The 22,302-nt window shown below is 37.1% G+C and overlaps 1 protein-coding gene and 1 pseudogene across 2 annotated transcripts; both read left to right on the top strand.

The window, feature by feature from the left end:
• The first annotated feature begins 14,604 nt into the window (after window positions 1-14,604).
• LOC127433170 (cornifelin-like) lies at window positions 14,605-18,275 on the top strand. Of its 2 annotated transcripts, none has more exons than XM_051684876.1 (4): window positions 14,605-14,692; window positions 15,807-15,924; window positions 16,072-16,259; window positions 17,447-18,275. In XM_051684876.1, exons 2-4 carry the CDS (start codon window positions 15,822-15,824, stop codon window positions 17,645-17,647), a joined length of 492 nt encoding a protein of 163 aa, XP_051540836.1. In that variant the 5' UTR covers window positions 14,605-14,692; window positions 15,807-15,821; the 3' UTR covers window positions 17,648-18,275. The 2 variants fall into 2 exon arrangements, with proteins under 2 accessions (XP_051540836.1, XP_051540834.1); XM_051684874.1 differs by having other exon boundaries at window positions 14,610-14,701.
• A 129-nt stretch (window positions 18,276-18,404) lies between these two features.
• On the top strand, window positions 18,405-20,995 carry LOC127433162 (UDP-glucuronosyltransferase 2A1-like; annotated as a pseudogene).
• The last annotated feature ends 1,307 nt before the right edge of the window (window positions 20,996-22,302 follow it).

The raw sequence follows: 22,302 nt of genomic DNA, 5'->3' as shown, positions 1-22,302 counted from the left end.
AAATAAAGTCATGTTTCTGGAACGGCGTGAAGGTGAGTAAATGATGAGAGAATTTTCATTTTGGGGTGAACTATCCCTTGAAATAAAAATAACCAGACAATGAATACTGATCTTTCATCCATCGCGATCTTGCGAGCCAGGTACGGTGTGGCACAATTCGGGGTTCCTTCTCCCATCGCGATCTTGAGAGTTCTGAGCGGGGGTGGCCGCGGCCAAGCAGGTATCCTGTCGAGCCGGCCCAGATAGCGTTGCCGCTCTAGGCTGCTGCCTATAACGCCTATGCCAGGATCGCCACTGTTTGTAAATCTGATCTTTTTAAGATGTTTATCAGATGTTAATACGATGCTTTCCAGATGAAAAGATCTAAAACAAACATCTCAGAGATGTACATGTGCTATCTGGGTTGCATGATATTCCAACATCATCACTGTTGTACTGAACTAGATACTCTCAGGGCCCCAGAATAAATCCCACATATTATTTTAGAAACAGACACCTGTGAATTTCCTGTATTGTAGATATTTCAGGGGTTTTACAATTTTTTTGTTTTGAAGCAATACAAACTAGCATTATAAAACATTCAGGACATGTCATGTGGGTCACTCACAACACTTTTACCACTGTGAAAAGTTATTGGAAAATGTACTTGTTTGAATAATAGTATTTTAAATAGATTTAGGGTTAAATGTTGAATGCATCAAGCTGTAAATGTATCTCTGTCTCTTGTTGGCATTCTCACATTTAGCAACTAATACAATGTATGTTGCATGTTTTGGATCCCCCTGCTGAACATATCTGGTAAATGCTGGGACCACAAGGCCGGTGCACCGCAATACCACTGGATTAGAAATGTATTAAGGCAAAATTCTGTAGTAAATCTGACATTGAGGCTCATTTGATATTTGTTTTTCAAAATCAAGATGCAATTCAAACAAAGAATTCAAACAATTCTGGCCTCTCTTGTCAAAATAAGCAAGTAAACAAACAAAGAGATAAATTAGAGCATTTTGCTGCTGCTGCAACATGGAACACAATGCCTTCAGTACGGGACATTTCACCATCAGACCGGTTGGTTACCCCACTCGAACATCTAACTGTTCATTTTCGGGACTATTGGCATCACAGACATATTTTTGCCATTTTCGTTACCTAATGATGCACAAGCCACATGGACTACTTACACGTTTGTTTGTTTGTTTTGTAAGCTTTAACCTGTCCTGGTTGTTGCAGGTCATTCTGACCAATTTAAGGCTCCAACACAGATTTTCTGCAACTTAACATCAACTTTGCAGCCTGAATCTTCATCCACACATGCCAATGTAATATTAACAATGACATTATTTAATGAACAAAGTTAAACAAAAAAGGATAAATTTGACCTGGTTCAAACGAAAACTAAAGAGAAAGCTCTTATATACCAGAAAACGTTAAAAATGTTCAACTATGGCCAAAGCGGTAACTTGTTGGACGTATGGGCAGTTGTGAGCTCCATTTTCTGGGTGAAACCTAATGTCCAGAAAACTTTAAAGAGAGAGACCAGTTACTGTACAAGAATGCAAACTTGACAAAAGAAAGGGACGGATTATTCAAAAAGTATAGAAAGCTATCTAGTCAACTTGAAGAATTAAATAAGGATATGGCCAGGGTTGGGAGGGTTACTTTTGAAATGTATTCCACTACAGATTACAGAATACATGCTGTAAAATGTCATTTGTAACATATTTCATTAGATTACTCAAGGTCAGTAACATATTCTAAATACTTTGGATTACTTCTTCAGCCCTGGTAGATTTTTTCACTTGTTTTGACTATAAAAACTCTGTCAGTACAGTAAGACAAAATACACATGTTAAAAATACATTCTCTGAAAAACCTAAATATCTTATGCAGTGTTGTTTCTAAAACAAGAGAAATCAAATTGATCTTGTTTTAAGGATTTTTAGATATTTTTACAGGAAAACAATACAAAAATTATTATCAAGAATATGATTTTTGCCCTAATATCAAAGGTCTTACTAGAAAAAAAGAAATTATGATCCAACGTGAATTTTCTTGATAAACAAATATGATCATGCCTGGTAACGTGTGCATGTAAAATGGCTAGAAACAGCATTTTAACTTAGCATAAAGCTGACAATTTACACAAGGTTTATTTCTATTTCTTCTGCTCCAAACTTACTTCAAACTTACTTCTCTGTCTGCTCATATGAATGTAACACATCATAAGAAAGTGTTTCACCGCTGTTCAAATGCACTTTGGATCGCATCATTTATATGTATAAATGTTTTCCATCTAAAAGGACTAAATATTAAATGAAACAAATGACAATAAAATGCAAAGTAATCTCTTCAATAATCAAAATACGTTTTGAATGTAACTGTATTCTAATTACCAATGATTTAAATTGTAACTGTAGTGGAATACAGTTACTTATATTTTATATTTTAAATACGTAATCCCGCTACATGTATTCCGTTAATCCCCAACCCTGGATATGGCTGACCTGTTTCACGATCTTGAGGGTAAATTGGAAGTTATTAAAAACAAAATAAATATCCAATATTAAAAAGATATAGTAACAATTTGGGTACAATCAATTTGAAAGAATTTGGATAACTGTGCTCTATGTGGAAATAAAGAGTCAATGGCTGAACTGGTTGCATTTACAGATGGATTGATTTACTATAAATCCAGTTTTTACTACATTTACTCTAAAAGGAAAAGCTGGAGTGAGAGCAGAAGATACTGCAGAGGAGCAGATCTGCTGATCATAAACAACACAGGAATAAGTGATTGAAAGTGTGCATGGGTAAGAAATCACTAAATTTAACTGATTATTATTTGATTAATTAATCAGACAATCAGTATCATATCAAACACAAAACAACACTGAAAATCTTTTGCTGATCTGTTGTTACAGGTTCTGGATGACTGCAAACTTTATTTATGAGTATGATGATGAGACCTGTGTTAGGATTTTACCATGGATAAGGTATCTAACACCATGCCATCTTACTTTGTTCTGGATCTTTGAGGGGGAAAAAAAAAACTGTTACATTACAACTATATTTTTATTCAGTATTTTAATAATTAGCATAGTTTTTATAATAGCATGTCATAAATAGCTTCGAATCAATCTACAGACAGTGTATTTCATTTCAAGTTTTAAATACAGGATATATATGCTAAATGGAAAACACACTTTTCATGTCTATATTGTCATATACAGTATGCACCAGTAACCAGTGTTGGTTCTAGACCATTTTAGCTGGGTAAGCCAGGCTGAGGCCGGGTGTGCTTGTAGGGGTGCAGCTGCATTACACCTTAAATGTCCTATGCACAAGTATAAAACTCCAATCAAATTTCATTAAAACATTATGGAAACATGTTCGAGCCATGTTGTTCTTTAGAATGAAAAATGCGGTATAATGATTGAGTAAAAATGAATGCCACATCAATATTTTAGGTTAGAAATTAAGCAGGATAAACAATGTGTGTACAGGTCTTGTAAAGTGTCACCATTTCCTTTAAGATTGTTGCCATTTTTAAGCACATTTTTTAATTCACTAGTTCATTGTAAATGGCCCTGCAGTGTTACAAATATTTAAAAGTTCAAATATTATTCCATGTAGGCTATCTTAATTACTATGAGGTTATAAAAGCTGCATGCACACTAATTGTGCAAAATTAGTAAATGTTTTAAAAGTGTTAGATGGAGGATGTCATGTCACACGACATGCCAACTTCCCAAAAGTATTTTGTGTCAATTACCCCAATAAATTTAAAGTGTACTGATCGTATGATTGTACAGTGCAAAACCAAAAATTACTTCATAATATAACATTTTGTACATTTTGTTTCATATACGAAAATGTGATAAACGTACAAATATGTCCTCTTCTTTAAAACAATGAATGCTTACCAAGATAAAATCTGTCTTAAAAAAGTTGGGTTCAGGTGCATTCAAAAGGGCAGAAAACCAGGTTTCGTGTTAATGACGAGGGAAATCGCGCTATTACAGTAATCTTAATTGACTTTTTTTCTTATTTTGATGAAAACTTGTTCCCCAAACCACATAATTACCCTGAAACTTCCACCAATATCCCAGAAATTAGTTGTAGGTTCAATATTCGTTTGACATTCGGTTTCACTTTCTGGAGGCGAAGATCTTACAAAGATTTCCTTAGCATAATTAGGTTAAAGAATATATAACTATGTCATATGGGCATAAAACATTGTTCTAAAAACAGTCAACGCTTGTTGCTGTTGCTGCAGAATTATGCCTGAAAATGCAGAGATGTGCTTTCATTGCCTCGAGGATGTAAGGGACCTTCTGAAAATACCACCAACTGTGCACAAACATCTGCGGTGTCCAAGCATTCATTCAATTGACGTGTTCAAAACTTCAACCTTTATATATGTGTTTTACAGAAATAACAGTGTTTGATAGATAGACAGGACATGCAAGTCACTTGGATGAACACTTGGACGGCAGCAATAATTAAGCGTAGTGTGAGGAATTTGCAGACGGCCCCTTAAACACCCAAGAATTAGACAACATTTCTGATTTAAAACTAATTTTACCCTGCTAAAAATTATTATAAATTCATTGAGCATCCGTGTCTTGTTTAAATATAATTAGTTTGGACTATTTACAATGATGTAGCGTCACTGAATTCTCAGTTGGGACAGAAAATAAGCAAACGACTCCAACCACTCTACCACTCTAAATTTAGGGGGTCTAATGGGAGGGCACGGCCCCCCCCCCCCCCCTTAGAAACGCTACTGCCAGTAACTAAATTAAATGTACAGATGCACATGACAAATAGATAGAGCGCTTTTAAATAAAGAATAACCTGAATTAAAAGAGAGATCAGTTACTAATCAGCATCACCAATATGATGAAATGGGTGCTGAGAGAAATCAGTTATGTTTCAGACATTTTTTTATTATGCAAGTAATAATTCTGTGTTTGTGGTAATAGTGAAAATTGTTGAAATCTTTGGTACCGAAACATAACAAAAAACATTTGTGTTATTAACTATTCATTAATTATAATGATTAAAAGCATGTGATGAAAACTGTCTGGAGTGGTTTTATTACAGCAACTTATCACTTTAGTACTTGCAATTGTAAGCATAAAGATCTATTTCAACTTGATCTAAGCATTAAATGTTTGTTTTTTTTTGTGTGTTTTTTTTTAAACCATGTATTCAGGTTGATTCAGTGATGTTATAATATGTTTGATTTAAACTAGTTACAACATGAAGCACATTTTTAAGTTACCTTATAAACCATTTTTATAGCGTGTAAATGACCTCAGTGACCTCCGGTTGGAACGTAAATCATGTAAACTGGCCTTCAACACATATTAATGTGTTAAAGTGAACTGGATACTATCAGGGGGCCCAGAATCTGTCTCACACATTCTTTAAAATCCATACTGAAAATTTGAACAGTCTATGTAATCCTTCTGGGATTTAAAGACCATGTTTCACTATGTACAGATCTAGATATGTAATGTTTGTTTTTACTTTCCTCCCACATTAACAGTTCTGAGGGTGATTGTGGAACACAGCGGTGAACTCCTACTTTTAAAGGAATATTCCAGGAATATTCTAAAATAATTTCAAATTTGTTGCTTCTTTTCTTAAAAAGAAGAAGCAAAAATCTGGCTATCAGTGAGACACTTACAATGGTAGTGAAAGGGGCCAATCTGAAAACAATCTTATTAAAATACTCACTGTTTAAGAATTAGAGCCACAAGACCTCAGTCTGCCCTGTTGTTAACCCTTAAATGCATACCTTGGGTCTTTAGTGACCCGGTGCCTCATTCCACCCCCTGTACCTCATTCTTTTTTTTTTTTTTTTTGGAGTTGTGCCCACACCTTTTTAGTATTCCTCAATCTTTCTCTAATAAATAGTGTAAAACAAAAAAGTATAATGGCTTAAGTACCAAAAGTGTATAGGGTCATTAGAGACCCTAGGAATGTAAAAGTTTATTTATTTTTTTTTATTTTTTTTTTGCACTTCCAGAAATTAAATTTTTTATGATTATTTCATGTCTATATAAGTTTACACTATCACAGGATATCTATTTCTTTGTTTATTACAGGAGAAATGAGTACTATATTCATACAAATAAATACTATATCACGTTGATTTTCTGTGCAACAGTGGTGAATTATCAGTGTCCCATATGCGTGTAGGCTACACATACATAATATACATGCTATTTGTTACTCAAGGTGGCACTGTTGTTTCAGTTATTTGCATTCTATTTGATGAAGAAACAACATGGATGTAAACTACTGTGTAGCTGGTAAAACACATGAACAGTATGATATGACTATTGTCATTTGAGTCCTACTGAAATTATATAAGTTGTGCATCTATTTAGACTCAATAAGTGCCTGACAAAACACCTATGTGTAGCTTATGTGTAATGTGTAGCTAAATATGTGTTTGACAGGCAGTTGCATCTCATGAAATTTCCATGTGAAAGTAATGAATCCTGTTCTGGATTTGTTAAGTCATTTTTATTTGTATAGCACTTTTCACAACACACAGATTTACAGAACATTATGCTACAACAGAAAATTAACCTGCAATGTCTGTCTTGGAGTCGTCATTGTGCAGTTTGATAAAAACAGTATTTTAGATTGTGCCTTAAAAATAAATAAAATAATTTAGACCCCACAGTGACCCCACAGTGACCCCACAGAGGGGAGTATTTTCCCCTCTGGCCAAACAGCATGACTATAATGCCAATATTGGTTATCTATGTCTAACACAAGTCATGGTGTTAATGAGTAAACTAAGTAAATGATAGGGGCCAGTGTTTAAACAAAATTGTTTTGTATGAACTGTAAGATTAATGACTACAATTCTTTGAAGTCCATCCTGAATTAACTTCGGAAGTTCACCCAGATGCATTGTCATTTTTCATTTGGCCAATGAAGGCTTAAGCTGCCAATTCATTGATTGTCTGTGTATTCCATTCCAAGATAGTGTGTAGTAGAGGTGGGAGCAAGTCACACATGTTCAAGTCACAAGCAAGTCTCAAGTGCAGTGCAGACAAATCAAGTAAGTCAGGTCAAGTCAAGTCAGTGACTCACCTCAAGCAAGTCAAGTCAAGTCATTGACTCACCTCAAGCAAGTCAAGTCAAGTCAAGTCAAGTCAGTGACTCACCTCAAGCAAGTCAAGTCAGTGACTCACCTCAAGCAAGTCAAGTCAAGTCAGTGACTCAACTCAAGAAAGTCAAGTCAAGTCAGTGACTCACCTCAAGCAAGTCAAGTCAGTGACTCACCTCAAGCAAGTCAAGTCAGTGACTCACCTCAAGCAAGTCAAGTCAAGTCAGTGACTCACCTCAAGCAAGTCAAGTCAGTGACTCACCTCAAGCAAGTCAAGTCAAGTCAGTGACTCAACTCAAGCAAGTCAAGTCAAGTCAGTGACTCACCTCAAGCAAGTCAAGTCAAGTCAAGTCAGTGACTCACCTCAAGCAAGTCAAGTCAGTGACTCACCTCAAGCAAGTCAAGTCAAGTCAGTGACTCAACTCAAGAAAGTCAAGTCAAGTCAGTGACTCACCTCAAGCAAGTCAAGTCAAGTCAGTGACTCACCTCAAGCAAGTCAAGTCAGTGACTCACCTCAAGCAAGTCAAGTCAAGTCAGTGACTCACCTCAAGCAAGTCAAGTCAGTGACTCACCTCAAGCAAGTCAAGTCAAGTCAGTGACTCACCTCAAGCAAGTCATGTCAAGTCAGTGACTCACTTCAAGCAAGTCAACTCAGTGACTCACCTCAAGCAATTCAAGTCAGTGACTCACCTCAAGCAAGTCAAGTCAGTGACTCACCTCAAGCAATTCAAGTCAGTGACTCACCTCAAGCAAGTCAAGTCAGTGACTCACCTCAAGCAATTCAAGTCAGTGACTCACCTCAAGCAATTCAAGTCAGTGACTCACCTCAAGCAATTCAAGTCAGTGACTCACCTCAAGCAAGTCAAGTCAAGTCAGTGACTCACCTCAAGCAAGTCAAGTCCTATATACATATCTTACATTCATTTTTTATATGAATTGTATACAGTAAACTGCATTAATGAACATGAACAGTATTTTTATGGTGGGCACTTAAACATACTGTGAATACTTCTATATACCTTATTATCCGAATTGTTTAGATTTTTTGAATTAACCAGTTAAAATGTATAACACTGCGTGAATGCTGTGTAAAAATGCGGTCAGATTTTCACATTGATCTAACAAAAACGGCAAACGGGCTGAATGAAAATGCAAACTCGCTCTCTGACAGTAGGTGGCGCTTATGGTACAGCAGAAATATAGCGGTTACCCTGGTAACGCCTGTACACAAAGCAGCCCTGCGCTTATAAACACTACTTTATTAGGCATTATTCGGACGAAAGATGAAAAAGAAAATGTCATCGAAACTTTTCTGAAGACAGTCAGTTCCCTTCAGAGATACATTTATATAAAATAGTCATAAAGGTATTGCATTCAAGGGCTTTATTTGAAGTCTTCAGAAGTCATATTCACTATGAGAGCACCTGGATTTCGTCACCAGACATTCTGTATATTTTATACTACTTGTCACATTTTAAATAAAGAGTTGTGACTGCAAATCTGCCTGTTATGTTTTTATATTGCCAACAAATGGTTATGGTATACTGTTGACTGTTGAGAAGGTTTAGAAAAGGCACACACACATTTAGAGGCAATGCTGGGTAATTTCAAACTTGTTGCGCTACAAAACATGAGATTAATCATGAATCATTTTAATGACAACCCTCAAACATTTGAACCGTAATTTTACATATTAATCTTTCTGGATAATGAAATGATAATGAAATTATTTACTTACCTTTCCTTGTGATTTTTGAAATGTCTGATGAAATTCGAGGTTGTGGTGGTTGTATCGGATATTTTTGTGTTGCATATTGTGCATCTGGCATATCTTTTTTATTCACACGGTCCAATTCGAAATCTTTATATCCAAAGGAGATTATTTTGGGAACTGGACAATCATCTGTCATTTTGGCGTGTTGTGAGCACAGCGTTAACTGCGCAGATGCAGATCAGTGGTGCTGGTCGGCTTACAATTTTGCATATGAAGCTTGTGGCAGTTCATTTTGATGAAGTCCATCCTAAATCCAAGGTTCAGGCAGTGACCAGTGAAGTATCCCATGTCTTACGGTTGGAGATGGCATTAGTTTATTCATTGTGAAGTCCATCGTAGTAGACTTAAATGATGGGCTGGCTGGCACAGACAGCAGTTAGTCATCATTACATCAGCAAAACGTAGCAGTGGGAGTCGGACATCAGGCAGGACTGGAGCTGGTTTTGGCAGGCTCTGGTAACCTCAGAATATGCATCCCAAGGTTGAGACAGGGAAACAAATAGAATAATATTAGAATAGATGCCATTCACTTTAAAAGTGCATTCAGTAATTTCGGGCTAATTTAAAAAGTTTTACACATTAACAAATGAATTGTGTTTTTGTGAACAGTGATCTGAGTGGTGTACACTCACATGAGATGAAGACTGTACTCATAATAGTTTTCTACAAAAAGTGTTTTTATTATACATGGTGCAGGTCATCCCCTTCAATGTGTTTTTCGCCATGTTGAAATGACATGACTCGCTGTGTTTCACTAAACGTCGAAGAAGAAAATCCTTGTGCTGATTGGCTGCTGCTTATGTAGATAAGCATGTCTATGCTTGGCGCAGTGTTTGGTGATGCGAAGAGTGAAAAGAACACAATGGAACATACTTATTATCGTGCTTTAGAAACAGAGACAACAGGAGATTCAGTAACTGTACTGCCAAAGAAGTGAAAAATGTCCAAAGCAAGAAGACAGAAAGACATAAAACTAGAGTAAACATCAATATGGCATACTCAAGGTGGAAAGATTTGATGACAGAGAAAAACATGAGTAGTGATGCCGATGTTGCTTCTTTTTTGTTGGACAGGTAATAAATTATTAATTGTTTAGACCACTCTCTAAAATAGTATTAGTGAAATTTACAGAAAACTCATACATGTTTCCCTCAAACTTTTTTACTGTGTAGTCAACGTATGTTAGTAATGGACAGTTTTCAGCGGTGTTTACAAATGCAACCAGAAAACAACATGTAATTTTATTTTCTTTGTTATCACAGCTATAATAAGGTGGGCCCATCTACCTCCACCTCTATGAAACGGCACATGTCTTCATTCGTTTAGTAGCTTGGCACAGCAATTGTTGTGGATTTTGAGTAAACCATGATGTTGGTTTCCTTGGAATACAGTTCAAATACAGTATTCATGAACATGCTAAATTTGATCATCAAAAACAATTCTAATATTTCCTTTACCATGACATTCTGTATCACTAGATAATTGAGGTTTATTTTATGCTAAGCAGTTTTCTAATAAAGGTAATAACTGTCTTTAGAAATAACGTGAAACATAGACAGTCTCCAAAGGTTATTTATATGAGGGACTCATATGAATTCTGTTCACTTGAATTCTGACATTTGTTTTTAGGCAAAGCAATTATATTATAGTAGTAATAAATAACTTTAGAAATTACCTCAAACTCTGACATTTTCCAGATGCAAATGATATTCCAGAGCTGGCAGGGGCAGCAGAGACGATTATGCTGATCCACATGGATAGATGGCAGTATAGCATCTAACACCACTGTCGTATCTGTACTTAAATTACACGAAGAAGAGCAATGCTAACGCTAGTTAGAGGAATACTGAATGCACCTTTAAAGCAGATTTAAAAAATATGAGAAGTGTTTCCTGTTCCAGCGGACCTAACTAATGCAGCTTAACTATGGATAAATTGATGTTAATTAAGTTGATGGATAAATTAGGTGTATACCTAGCTGAATAGATGACTCTTTAGTAAAGACTTCTTGAATACTGACCTATGACAGTGAATGACTGTATTTGCTTGTATGGAATTATATGAGACACTGTCTTCTGAGGTGCTATGGCAGATGGTTGTATAATTCAAATTTTGGTTCTGATGATTTCAATTTTATATCATGAGGTCATTATTACTGTGCTGCGATTGAATATCTGGTTCAGTCGAAGCTTTATTCCTTACTAATTAATTTAGCCACAGTACTGAATAAAGGATTGTTGTGGTTATTTTCTATGAGTTTGCTCAAATATGCAGACCTGGCAGCTTTTAGGGCCTGTTTGTAGCTATCCTTCCATGTACTGTGAAACACCTCTAATTTCGTACTCTTCCACTTGTCCTGATCTGTTGCATCATCTCTTTAATATATGAAAAATAAAACATCAAAATATATTTAATTCTATTATTTTCTAATTGTCTTGAAAATATTTCTCAAATTTGGGCATTTTGTAGATCCATTTGTGATAGATATATGTGCCGGGTCTCTACATTTACATTTACATTTATTCATTTGGCAGACGCTTTTATCCAAAGCGACTTACAAAAGAGGAAAACATAAGCGAATCATCTTAGGAGACAGTGGTATGAAAAGTGCTGTATTACAAAGTATCACAAGCATCATAATAGTGTTCAAAACAGAATAAAGTGCAACAGAATTATTTTTTATTTTATTTTTTTAATGACTGGTTAAGTGCTCATGGAAAAGATGTGGTTTTTTTGGGGGGGGGTTCCCCTTTTTCTCCCAATTTGGAATGCCCAATTCCCAATGTGCTCTAAGTCCTCGTGGTCGCATAGTGATTCGCCTCAGTCCGGGTGGCAGAGGATGAATCCCAGTTGCCTCCGTGTCTGAGACAGTCAACCCGCGCATCTTATCACGTGGCTTGTTGAGCGCGTTGTCATGGAGACATAGCACGTGTGGAGGCTTCACGCCATCCACCGCGGCAACCACGCTCAATTCACCATGCGCCCCACCGAGAACAAACCACATTATAGCAACCATGAGGAGGTTACCCCATGTGACTCTACCCTCCCTAGCAACCGGGCCAATTTGGTTGCTTAGGAGACCTGGCTGGAGTCACTCAGCACGCCTTGGGATTTGAACTAGCGAACTAGCGAACTCCAGGGGTGGTAGCCAGCATATTTTACCACTGAGCTACCCAGGCCCCCAAAAAGATGTGTTTTTAGTAATTTTTTGAAGACAGAGAGTGAGTCAGCTTCACGGATGGAGTTGGGAAGGTCGTTCCACCAACGTGGTACGATGAAGCTGAAAGTCCGCGAAAGTGTTTTGGTGCCTCTTTGTGTTGGTACAACAAGGCGACGTTCTTTAGACGACCACAGGCTTCTAGTGGGTGTGTAGCTCTGCATAAATGATTTTAGGTATGCTGGAGCAGACCCAGTGACTGTTCTGTATGCCAGCATCAGAGCCTTGAATTTGATATGTGCATCAACCGGCAGCCAGTGGAGAGAGACAAGGAATGGTGTAACATGTGCTCTCTTTGGTTCAATAAAGACCAGATATGCTGCTGCATTCTGCATCATTTGGAGGGGTCTAATTGCACACGCAGGGAGGCCTGCAATGAGAGCATTACAGTAGTCCAGTCTAGTTATTACAAGTGACTGGACAAGCAGTTGTGTGGCATGTTCAGAGAGGAAGGGTCTTATCTTCCTGATATTGTAGAGTGTAAATCTACATGATCTTGTGGTCTTTGAGATGTAGTCTGTGAAATTTAGTCTGTTGTCGATGGTTACCCCTAGATTTCTGACCAATTTGGAAGGCGTTACTGTAGTTGCACCCAGCTGCGCGGTGATGTTGTGTTCAACAGCAGGGTTGGCTGGAAAGACAAGGAGTTCAATCTTGGCTGGGTTGAGTTGCAGGTGATGCTCCTTCATCCAGGCCGAGATGTCCGCCAGGCAGGCAGAAATTTGAGCAGTCACTGTGGAGTCGTTGGGCTGGAAAGACAAGTAGAGTTGCATGTCATCAGCATAGCAGTGGTAAGAGAAACCATGTGCCTGAATGATGGGTCCCAGTGATGTTGTGTATATAGAGAAGAGAAGTGGCCCAAGCACTGATCCCTGAGGTACCCCAGTAAGTAGCTGATGTGGCTTGGATAACTCATCTCTCCAGGCTACCTTGAAGGACCTACCTGAGAGATAGAAATTAAACCAGTCAAGCACAGTTCCTGTGATGCCCAGCGAGGAGAGGGTAGAGAGTAAGATCTGATGGTTGACTGTGTCAAAGGCTGCAGAAAGGTCCAGTAGAATCAGGACTGATGATCTGGATTCAGCTTTCGCCCATCTCAGCGACTCAGCGACAGACAGCAGGGCAGTCTCAGTTGAGTGTCCACTTTTAAAGCCTGAATGATTGTCATCCAACAGCTTGTTCTGTGAGAGATAGGCAGAGATTTGATTGAAAACTGCCCTTTCAAGTGTTTTTGCCATGAATGGGATGAGAGAGACTGGTCTGTAGTGTTCTATTTGTGTGGGATTAAATGCGGGTTTCTTCAGCAGCGGGGTTACTCGAGCCTGCTTAAATGTAGTGGGAAAAGTGCCTGTAAGTAGAGATGTGTTAATTATGTGTGTGAGTGCAGGTAGGATGGACGGAGAAATGGCCTGGAGAAGGTGAGAAGGAATGGGGTCAAGGGAGCAGGTAGTGGAGTGGTTGGAGAGGAGGAGTTTAGAGACCTCAGTGTCAGTCAGAGGAGAGAACATAGGGACAGAATAGTTGCATACAGGAGACAGGTGTTTGACAAGGTGTGGTGCTGAGAATGTATTGCTGATGGTTGTAACCTTATTAGTAAAAAATGTGGCGAAGACATCTGCTGTCAGTGATGTGTCAGGCGGTGGAGAGGGAGGGCAGAGAAATGTGTTGAATGTTCTAAACAAGCTGCGAGTGTCTGTGGTGCTGTTGATCTTGTTCTGGTAATAGGAGGTTTTTCCAGATTTAACGTTATCTGAAAAAGTTGCAAGCAGGGACTGATATTTACCTAGATCTGCTGGATCTTTAGATTTACTCTAAAGAACTGAATATATGTAAGAATGCTTAGTGAAATTCCCATGCATTTAGTGGTGTACCTGATTTTAGGGTGATAAATTTGCTTACTAACCTTTTCTATGTAAAGTTAAATGCCGACATATGAAGACGTAACACTGTAAACCCTAATCCCAAAAATGATGATTTAAACAACATTACAGCTCAAATAATGCAGTTTTAACAGACTATTTAATGTAAGTGCTTTAATAAAATTATTAGAATCACATTTCTACCTTTAAACCTTCTAAAAATTGTCCCCATTCACTTCCATTGTAACCTTGATATTTGCTTTGGCTTTCTTTTCTTTTCTTTTCTTTTCTTTCTTTTTTTTTTTTTTTTCTAGAGGCGAGTCAAAAGTAATTTTTGTGGTACTCAAGATTAAGCAACAAATGCTGTCGATTGACCTTAACTTTTGAACCAGGAAGATTCCTTTAACATAAAAAAAAAAAAAAAAAAATTTAATGGCCATAAATGGTGAAGGCACAACAGATGTAGATAGATTCAATCATTTAGATAGTATCAAGGCCAAGGTTGCACAGACTTATCTTGATTTTAATTCACCAATCAGTCATTTGGACAGACCTCATTGGACATCTTTTCAGGTTTGGCTGCATATTATTTGTAATGAAACCTTGCGCCTATACAGTCCATTTTTACTTTTTACAGACACTGAAAAGTTGCACAATTGAAGAGAGAGCAAGTAAGCCATTTTTTTTTTTTTTCTTCAGCAGCTACAGTAAGTGAGGTTTGTATAATGATTAGCAAATGAATAATGACTTTTGTGCATGACCATCTTTTAAGAAATACTGATAAGGACAAAGTGTATTATTATTTTAGATGTGCTGTATGTATGTAAGCATTTATTTATTTTTCAGAATGTCTTCTACTGAAATAATTAGTTAATAGTTATATAATTAATAATTGTTTTAATTGTGTGAAATTGGCTATTCTAGGTTGCTTCTACAACCAGCAGTTATTAATTGCTAATTCTCAGTTGGCTCTTTTTGTTTCAGTTACATCATGCTTGATCATTTGTGAAGCTATAGAAGTTCTGAAACTAAACAAAATAGTTGAATACTAAACTATAAATCATATTGAATAACATAATTGTTGCAGAAAACCTTGTGACAAAAAACATTAGACTGTTGTGATGTTAAATTACACATATTTTTTCTAAATTACTTTACAAACATGGACATCTCCCAGTATCAGTAAGATTGTGTGCAAACAAACCTTCATTAATGTATTTATTTTTTAATATGAATAATAATGTATTAATATTTTATTAATTAAATAGTCTTTGCATTAAACATTTATTGAATAAATCTTCTGATCATTTTATTATTATTATTATACTTTGTTATTATACAATTAACTTTGTTCTGTATATACAAACATTAGAACACTAATCTTTCAATTGATTGTACTCACAAACTATGAACAGAAAAAACCAGATGAACAGGTTCACGTGCGTCATGGACAACTACCCAGCTGGCACTCATCAGAGTAAAAGTATCATGTTTGAAAAATGAAACTAATAATTGCTTTGTATTCGTTAGGTTGAATTAAAAGGTCTCTGAAGAAAAATAACTTGTTCTGTACACCTTTTCATTTTACCATTAATATTGCAATGTTAGAGTATGTAATTATTTATATGAATTATATTTTTACATAACTCACTACATTTCTACAAGATATTTTTTTTTACTGTTTTAAAGAAATATTTAGTTCACAGATTTAAAATAATTACTGGTCCAGAGGGTAGCTGGAAATACATATATCAATAGTACATACAGTATCTCAATAGTATCAGCGATAACCTTTGCTCTCTTGTTATTCCTCTATATCAGTAAGGCTAAATAATTATGGCGACTACCGTGGTTGTCCAGCAGCCACATGTGAAGGTAAAAACTCAAATGAGTGCCTGGAGTACAGGACTGTTTGACTGTTGCCAGGACATGAATTCTTGTAAGTGCACTTTGTAAGTGGGTAATTCCTCGTAAAAATATTAATTTTCCATTTCTACTTTTCATACTAACTGTTTTTTATAAAAGTAATTCACTGTCTAAGATCCATAGACAAGAAAGCGAGAATTACTGTTTTTCTTGCCCTCAGGTTGCTATGCATACTGGTGCTGCCCATGCTTTGCCTGCTCCACCACTGGGGAGTTTGGGGAGAGCACCTGTCTGCCTCTGATAGACCTGTTAGGCCCAGGTCTTATGGCTGCTTTCGGAATGGTAGTATGTGTGCCACCTGTTACTTTGGGAATGAGGGTGGCAGTTCGTCACAGATACGACATTGGGGTGAGTTTTACCCTCTGCTCTGCCAGGGGAAAAATCTATAAATCAAGAAAGATCTCAAATGTGGAATGTGATGGAAAGTTTAATTGGCAACATTATCTCGCGGGAAATCGTCGAGTTAGTTTTTTCATTCAAATCTTGATCCTTATGTCCCAAATTCTGGACCAGCATTGTACCATGCAGCAAATGTCTTGAATGACCTAAAATCTACAGTACAGTGTCTTTATCTGTTTTGATATCCGGTACTGAGATTCTATATTAGCAAAACAATAAATGAAAGAATGCTGTTTTTGTATCTGTAGTGTTAGAGTTAGATTTAGGGTTTGGGTTAGGAATTTATTAATGTAATTATAATTTTTTTTTTAATTCAGATGCTTACTTGTGTCTTGCGTGATCAACATGATCACACAGTAGGTCGCAATGTTGTTCCCGACTCTTCCTGTACCCTATCGGCACCATTATGCTGACTCACTGACAAGCTCCATCTCCTATCAGACACGTTTGCAACGGCTCCAATGTGTTTACCTTCCACTGCAAAGCAGTGTTGCATCAGCAGCATGGGAGACCTGGGTTTGGATACCACGTTGAAACCAGGAATTAAACACGTTCGCATCAGTGACAAGTGCAATTTGGAGGTTGCAATTTTCCCTCTAACATTACATTTTTACTCCACTGACAGTTAGGTTTAGGTTTGGGGTATGGGTTAGGGGGTACTGTTTATAAAACAAAAAGCAGTTCTGAAATTCAGAAAGAAGAGACCGATTTTAGCAGTCAAAAAATTCAACCGCCTGTCGCTGATTTCCTGCAGATCTCTCTTATAAAGTACTTAAAATCATCGTTTATAATTTAATTATAACCACATTGATTAGATAATTGTAGTTTTTTTGCCACATTAAAGACATTAAGTACACAGTCTTGTACCTTTATCTTTTTGTACGATTTTCTTTCTTTTTTTTTTTCACTTTGAAACAAAGCTTGTAATATTGTGATTCACCTCTGAGCTGGTTGTTTTGGTTCATGGCTTAGAACTTTTATGAAGACTTCTATGAAATCCCTATGGAAAAAATGTATGGGAAAAAAAATTCTGGAACCAAGATGGTTGAAAAAGTGGGAAGGAACTATTGTGCTCTTTATAGGGAAGTAAACAGAATAAATTCTATGTGTGTATGTGCTTGTGTGTGTTTCAATAGGGCAGTCTCTTTGAGGATATCCTGGTGTCCTGTTGTTGTGTCTGGTGTTCCTGGTGTCAAATGAACAGAGAAATCAAAGAACGTAAAAAACCCATCACTGTAGTGACCATGCAGCCTGTGGTTCAAGCTGTTCCCATTACAACCACCACAGAAGTTCTCTCTGTCAGACAGCAGTCGACTGAAGTGATGGGCATGGCATAGGTAGCAGTCGCACCTCCTCCAATCCCGATGTCACCGATCCAGACTGGTTCACCTGTTGTCATGACAGTTGTTCCATAGAAGGTTGCCCAGCAGCCACATGGATGTGACCTGAAAGATTTTGACAGATAGTTCAGGTGTTTAATACGTAATGACTGTTCTTAATGTGCAAAGTTTATGCCATTGACTAAAGACAACTTCTGTGTATACACACTAATATAATTCTAAGTGACCTTGAAAAGAATGATCAATAAGAGTGGTGTAATATCTAACCTGCATGATTAATATAAATGATTTTGTGTGAATGACTTTTTGGGAAATGCATTTGGGAAATACTATTTCTGTGGCTTTATATTGCTTATTCTGTGTGAGTTTGGGTCAGGTAACCTGAGTTATTCAAATATAAATAATTGAGTACATCTTTGTATAAATCTATTTTTCCTGAAAGCATGGACAGTTCTTGATTAAGTGTTTCAAGGCCATCTTTTCTATAATTTAATGTGAGTCTTAAACAGAAGAAGTGTCCAGACAACTTTTTATTTTAAAGACAGCATACACTCAAGCTTGCTTGATGACCCATGCAGAATCTTGTATTTCTTACTCATTTTATTTTATGTTTCTTTGTTTTAAATGTATCAAACAAAAATAAAAATTTTGTAATGTGGATTCTGTATGTGGACTTTCAAACATCACTGTATATATAATAACTTCTTCTTTTACAAACAGTTTTAAACTTCTTTATAAGTTTGTAAAATATTCAATATTAGACAGCAATTAAAACTGACTATGGTGCTGTTTTTGTTATTTTAAAGGAGAAAAACCAGAAAAAATGCGTGGAAACGCAATTTTTTTTTTTATTTGGACATCCCTCCTTCTCATTTTGCCCTGTGTTTATAATGGTGACAAGATCCTGGTTTTCCCCATTGATGGCAGTTATTGGGTGAACATGGAGCTACTGATTTGAATATGCAGTAACAGCAGAAGATGATGGCACTATGATGCACTTCTTTATGTGACTTGGCAGAGGCGTCATGCCCATTCAAACTGAGGGGGCACGTGCCCCCTTAGATTTTTGAGCAAAGAGGATTTTGAATGGATTATTTGAAATTCCAAAACCTTGTACCTTTGAAAATTAAATTAAATGATTATTGCATGTAAAAAAGAATGTCTGTGGGAGAAATCTTTAATAACATGTCTAAATTTTGTCAGTCCAATTGAGTCATATATTCCGCTTTAGGTGGCGTCCCATGGCTGCTTTGGAGAGCCCGCTCACGAGGAAGGTCCAGCACCAAAGAAAACACAGTGTTATGGTAATAAAAAAAAACGAATTCATTGCATCAACTTCAGTGCAGTTAACGTTTGCCTATGTTTGTGTTTGATCAGTCATGGTTCAATTCCTTTGGTGCTGAAATGCATTTGACAGGTTTTGCTGTGTCTTTACACTTTCACACAAAGCAGTGGCTTATTATCTTATTTAAGTGTGAATCCTCCCCTTTCCAGTCATTATACAAACTTTAAGTAACGAAAAGCATTTTTTCTCGTGTCTTCATGGAAATTGCCTGCACAAAAGAGGTGGCAACATCAAAAAAGTGACGTAAAATCACCTGAAGATACGCAATCCATCTCAAAACATGGAACCAAATGCAACTATAACTTAAACGCATTCATTAACAAACAGCTGAAAATTTTATTATTTTATAAAAAAACAAAAACGAGTGTGATACTGTTGTTCACCTTGGTGCCCCCTAAAAAAAACAATTAAAATAGGTGCATGACGTCCCTGTGACTTGGTGTGGGTTGCTGGGAGATATAGCAATTCAATATAATTTTTAAAATGAAAAAATAACATTAGGAATCAAAGACTATTTAGCTTGTTTCCTGTAATTACAATCTGAGTGAGATTCTGCATTACTGCCCCCTAGGTGCTGGTAAAGAAGCTGCATTCTCATGGACAACAGCTGAGTGTGATTAAACTGGAAGATAGCTGGTTCATCCAGGAGAGCTCGCCTTTCTACACCTCTGTTACAGTGAGGCTCAAAAAGAAAGAGATAGAACTGGACCTGTTTGAGAATGCAGTACAAAGAATCCTGAAGGGCCGCGGGAAGGGGCCAATGATGGGGGCACTAGTCCAGATTTCGTAACTGATTGGCATCCTGCAGGTGCCTCATAGAGCAACATGTTCCATGCTCACCACCATGCTGGAGAACAAATGTGTCAGATGACAGAAATAAAGGAGGCAAACTATAACTTGATTCTCACTGACCCTGACATGCCTTGTGGGGTTATCTTGGCACATAACCTACACCTGCCAATAGTGTATAATGTCCTTTGGATGAGTTTTGGAGAGTGTCACTTCTTCATTGCACCCTCTCCAATCTCCCATGTTCCTGTGCCTGGTTCAGGTCTGACGGATTGCAAGGGACTGTTAGAGAAGAGCCGGAATCTTCTGCATTATGGGCTGAACCTCATGCTAGAATGCTGGCTGGTGATCCCCATGTACACCAACTTGTTACTCAACTACTTCCCTGCTACACTGACCTCCTAACCATGCAACGTTCTGCAGAGCTATGCCTCGTGCTTGTAGATTTTGTTTTTGAGTTCACACGATCTTCAATGCCAAACCTAGTCTATATTGGTGGCTTCCAGTGTTGTCCGTCCAAGCCTCTCCCTACCGAGCTTCAAGAGTTTATGCAGAGTTCAGGGGAACATGGTGTGGTTGTAATGTCTCTAGGAACTCTTATTGGAGTGTTTCCCAAAGAGGTAATGGAAGCCATTGCTGCAGCTTTTGCCCATATCCCTCAGAGGGTGGTTTGGAGGTTTATAGGCAAGAGTCCATCAACGCTAGGCAATGACACCCTGCTTCTTGAATGGATACCACAGAATGACTTGCTGGGCCATCCAAAACCCGTGCTTTCGTGGCTCAACGGGGCACCAATGGGCTGAATGAAGCCATCTATCATGGGGTGCCTGCTCTGGACTACCTTTGCTATTTGACCAGCTAGATAATATAGTACATCTTCAGGCGAGAGGTGCGGCACAAATGCTAGATGCGGTCACGTGCACCTGGAATTCCTGGAAGGTCTGAGAGATATCTTAGAGAACCCAGTGTATCGGCAGAACATGTGGAGGCTCTCCGAGTTACACTGAGACCAGCCTCAGCATCCCCTTGACAAAGCAATTTTCTGGATTGAATTTGTCCTGTGCAATAAAGGTGCGAACCATCTGCAAGCTAAGGCCTACAACATGCCCTTGTACTCCTATTACTGTCTAGATGTGGCTGCATTGGTTTTCTCTGTACTCCTGCTGACTCCGGGAGTCGTCTACACAATCTGGACACAATGACAAAAAAGAGAGACGAACAAGGCAGTGAAAGACAGTAATAATAAAGATTCAGATGAAAGCAGTAAGATCCTGAAAGAGACCATTAATATTCTGAAAGAGAGCAATATGATTTTGAAAGAAAGCAATAACATTCCAATTCTGAAACTAAGAGCAAGCAACAAAAAAAAAAAAAAAAAAAAGAATTCAGTGAATAGGTAAAGAATTCAGAGAGCTCTATATTCTATTGCTGCTTCCTTTTCTTTTTCTATATTTTTTTTCATATTTCATTTTCTTTTCCCTCTCTTTCTTTCTTTCTTTCTATCTTCTAATTCCACTGTTTCTTCCTTTAGCTCTTGGTATTCCCTGCCAAAAATAAACTGTATGCTGGTGATTAGGTGCAGATCACTACCTGGAATCCTTAAAGTTTCTTGTAATCCTCCTTTTTGCTTAACAATGCATTTAAGCCTCAGAGACCCAAGCAATGATACTGATGAAAAAAAAAAAATCTACATCTTGAAAGTGTTTTTAGGAAGCAACTGGTTATAAGAATGGTGAGAATAAGAATTTTTATGCATATTTTGTTTTGGGGTGAACTTTTTAAATGCTGGGAATTTAGGGTTGTAAAATTTCACCATTGTTTTTTAGACAATAAGCTGAAGTTCTGAATTCACAACTAAGTCCAACAGACAAAAGTAGGCCTGTATGAAAAATAATTAAGAAATGTTACTATTTAAATCTAATTATGGCTATTGATATTGATGACATATTTGCTGGAATAATAAAAATAATAAAAAATAACCATCTCAATGTATTATAGTATTTAGAATTTACAATGAATACATAAACAAATATTTTTTAATGATGGAGCAGCTAAAAATAATTTTCAATAGTTTATCTATGATTTACTGAATATATATTACAGGTCAAATACTGCTATTGCAATTGTGCCAACCAGCCGCGGCCTTTTTGTGTGACTTTTTTTATGTGATGCAAAACATTTTCCCACCAAAACAGTGTCAGCTAATGTTATGTGTAGTTTTTATCCATATTTAATGAATATTACATATTATTTAGTTGCTTTAAACAAACATTGCAGTTCTGCTATGGGTCTCTGAGGGTTTGGGTATTGCAGGCTAGTGAGAAACAGCTGCTGGTCAATATTCTAGCTTGTCTGGTATGTAACTCCAATGAATGATATGAATAAATAGTTTAAACCAGGTTTTATAGGTCATAAAATAGTCAGCCTGTTTACAATGTGACATCCAGCTTCATTAAGCAGATCCACAGTGGTGTGTCGAAAGCTTGCAGAAAATCTATTTACAGTCATAAGCATGTGT

Source organism: Myxocyprinus asiaticus, chromosome 43 (assembly GCF_019703515.2).
Source record: "Myxocyprinus asiaticus isolate MX2 ecotype Aquarium Trade chromosome 43, UBuf_Myxa_2, whole genome shotgun sequence".
Taxonomy (NCBI): domain Eukaryota; kingdom Metazoa; phylum Chordata; class Actinopteri; order Cypriniformes; family Catostomidae; genus Myxocyprinus; species Myxocyprinus asiaticus.
The sequence above is the reverse complement of the archived record's forward strand: the minus strand, read 5'-3'. Positions and strand labels throughout refer to the sequence as shown.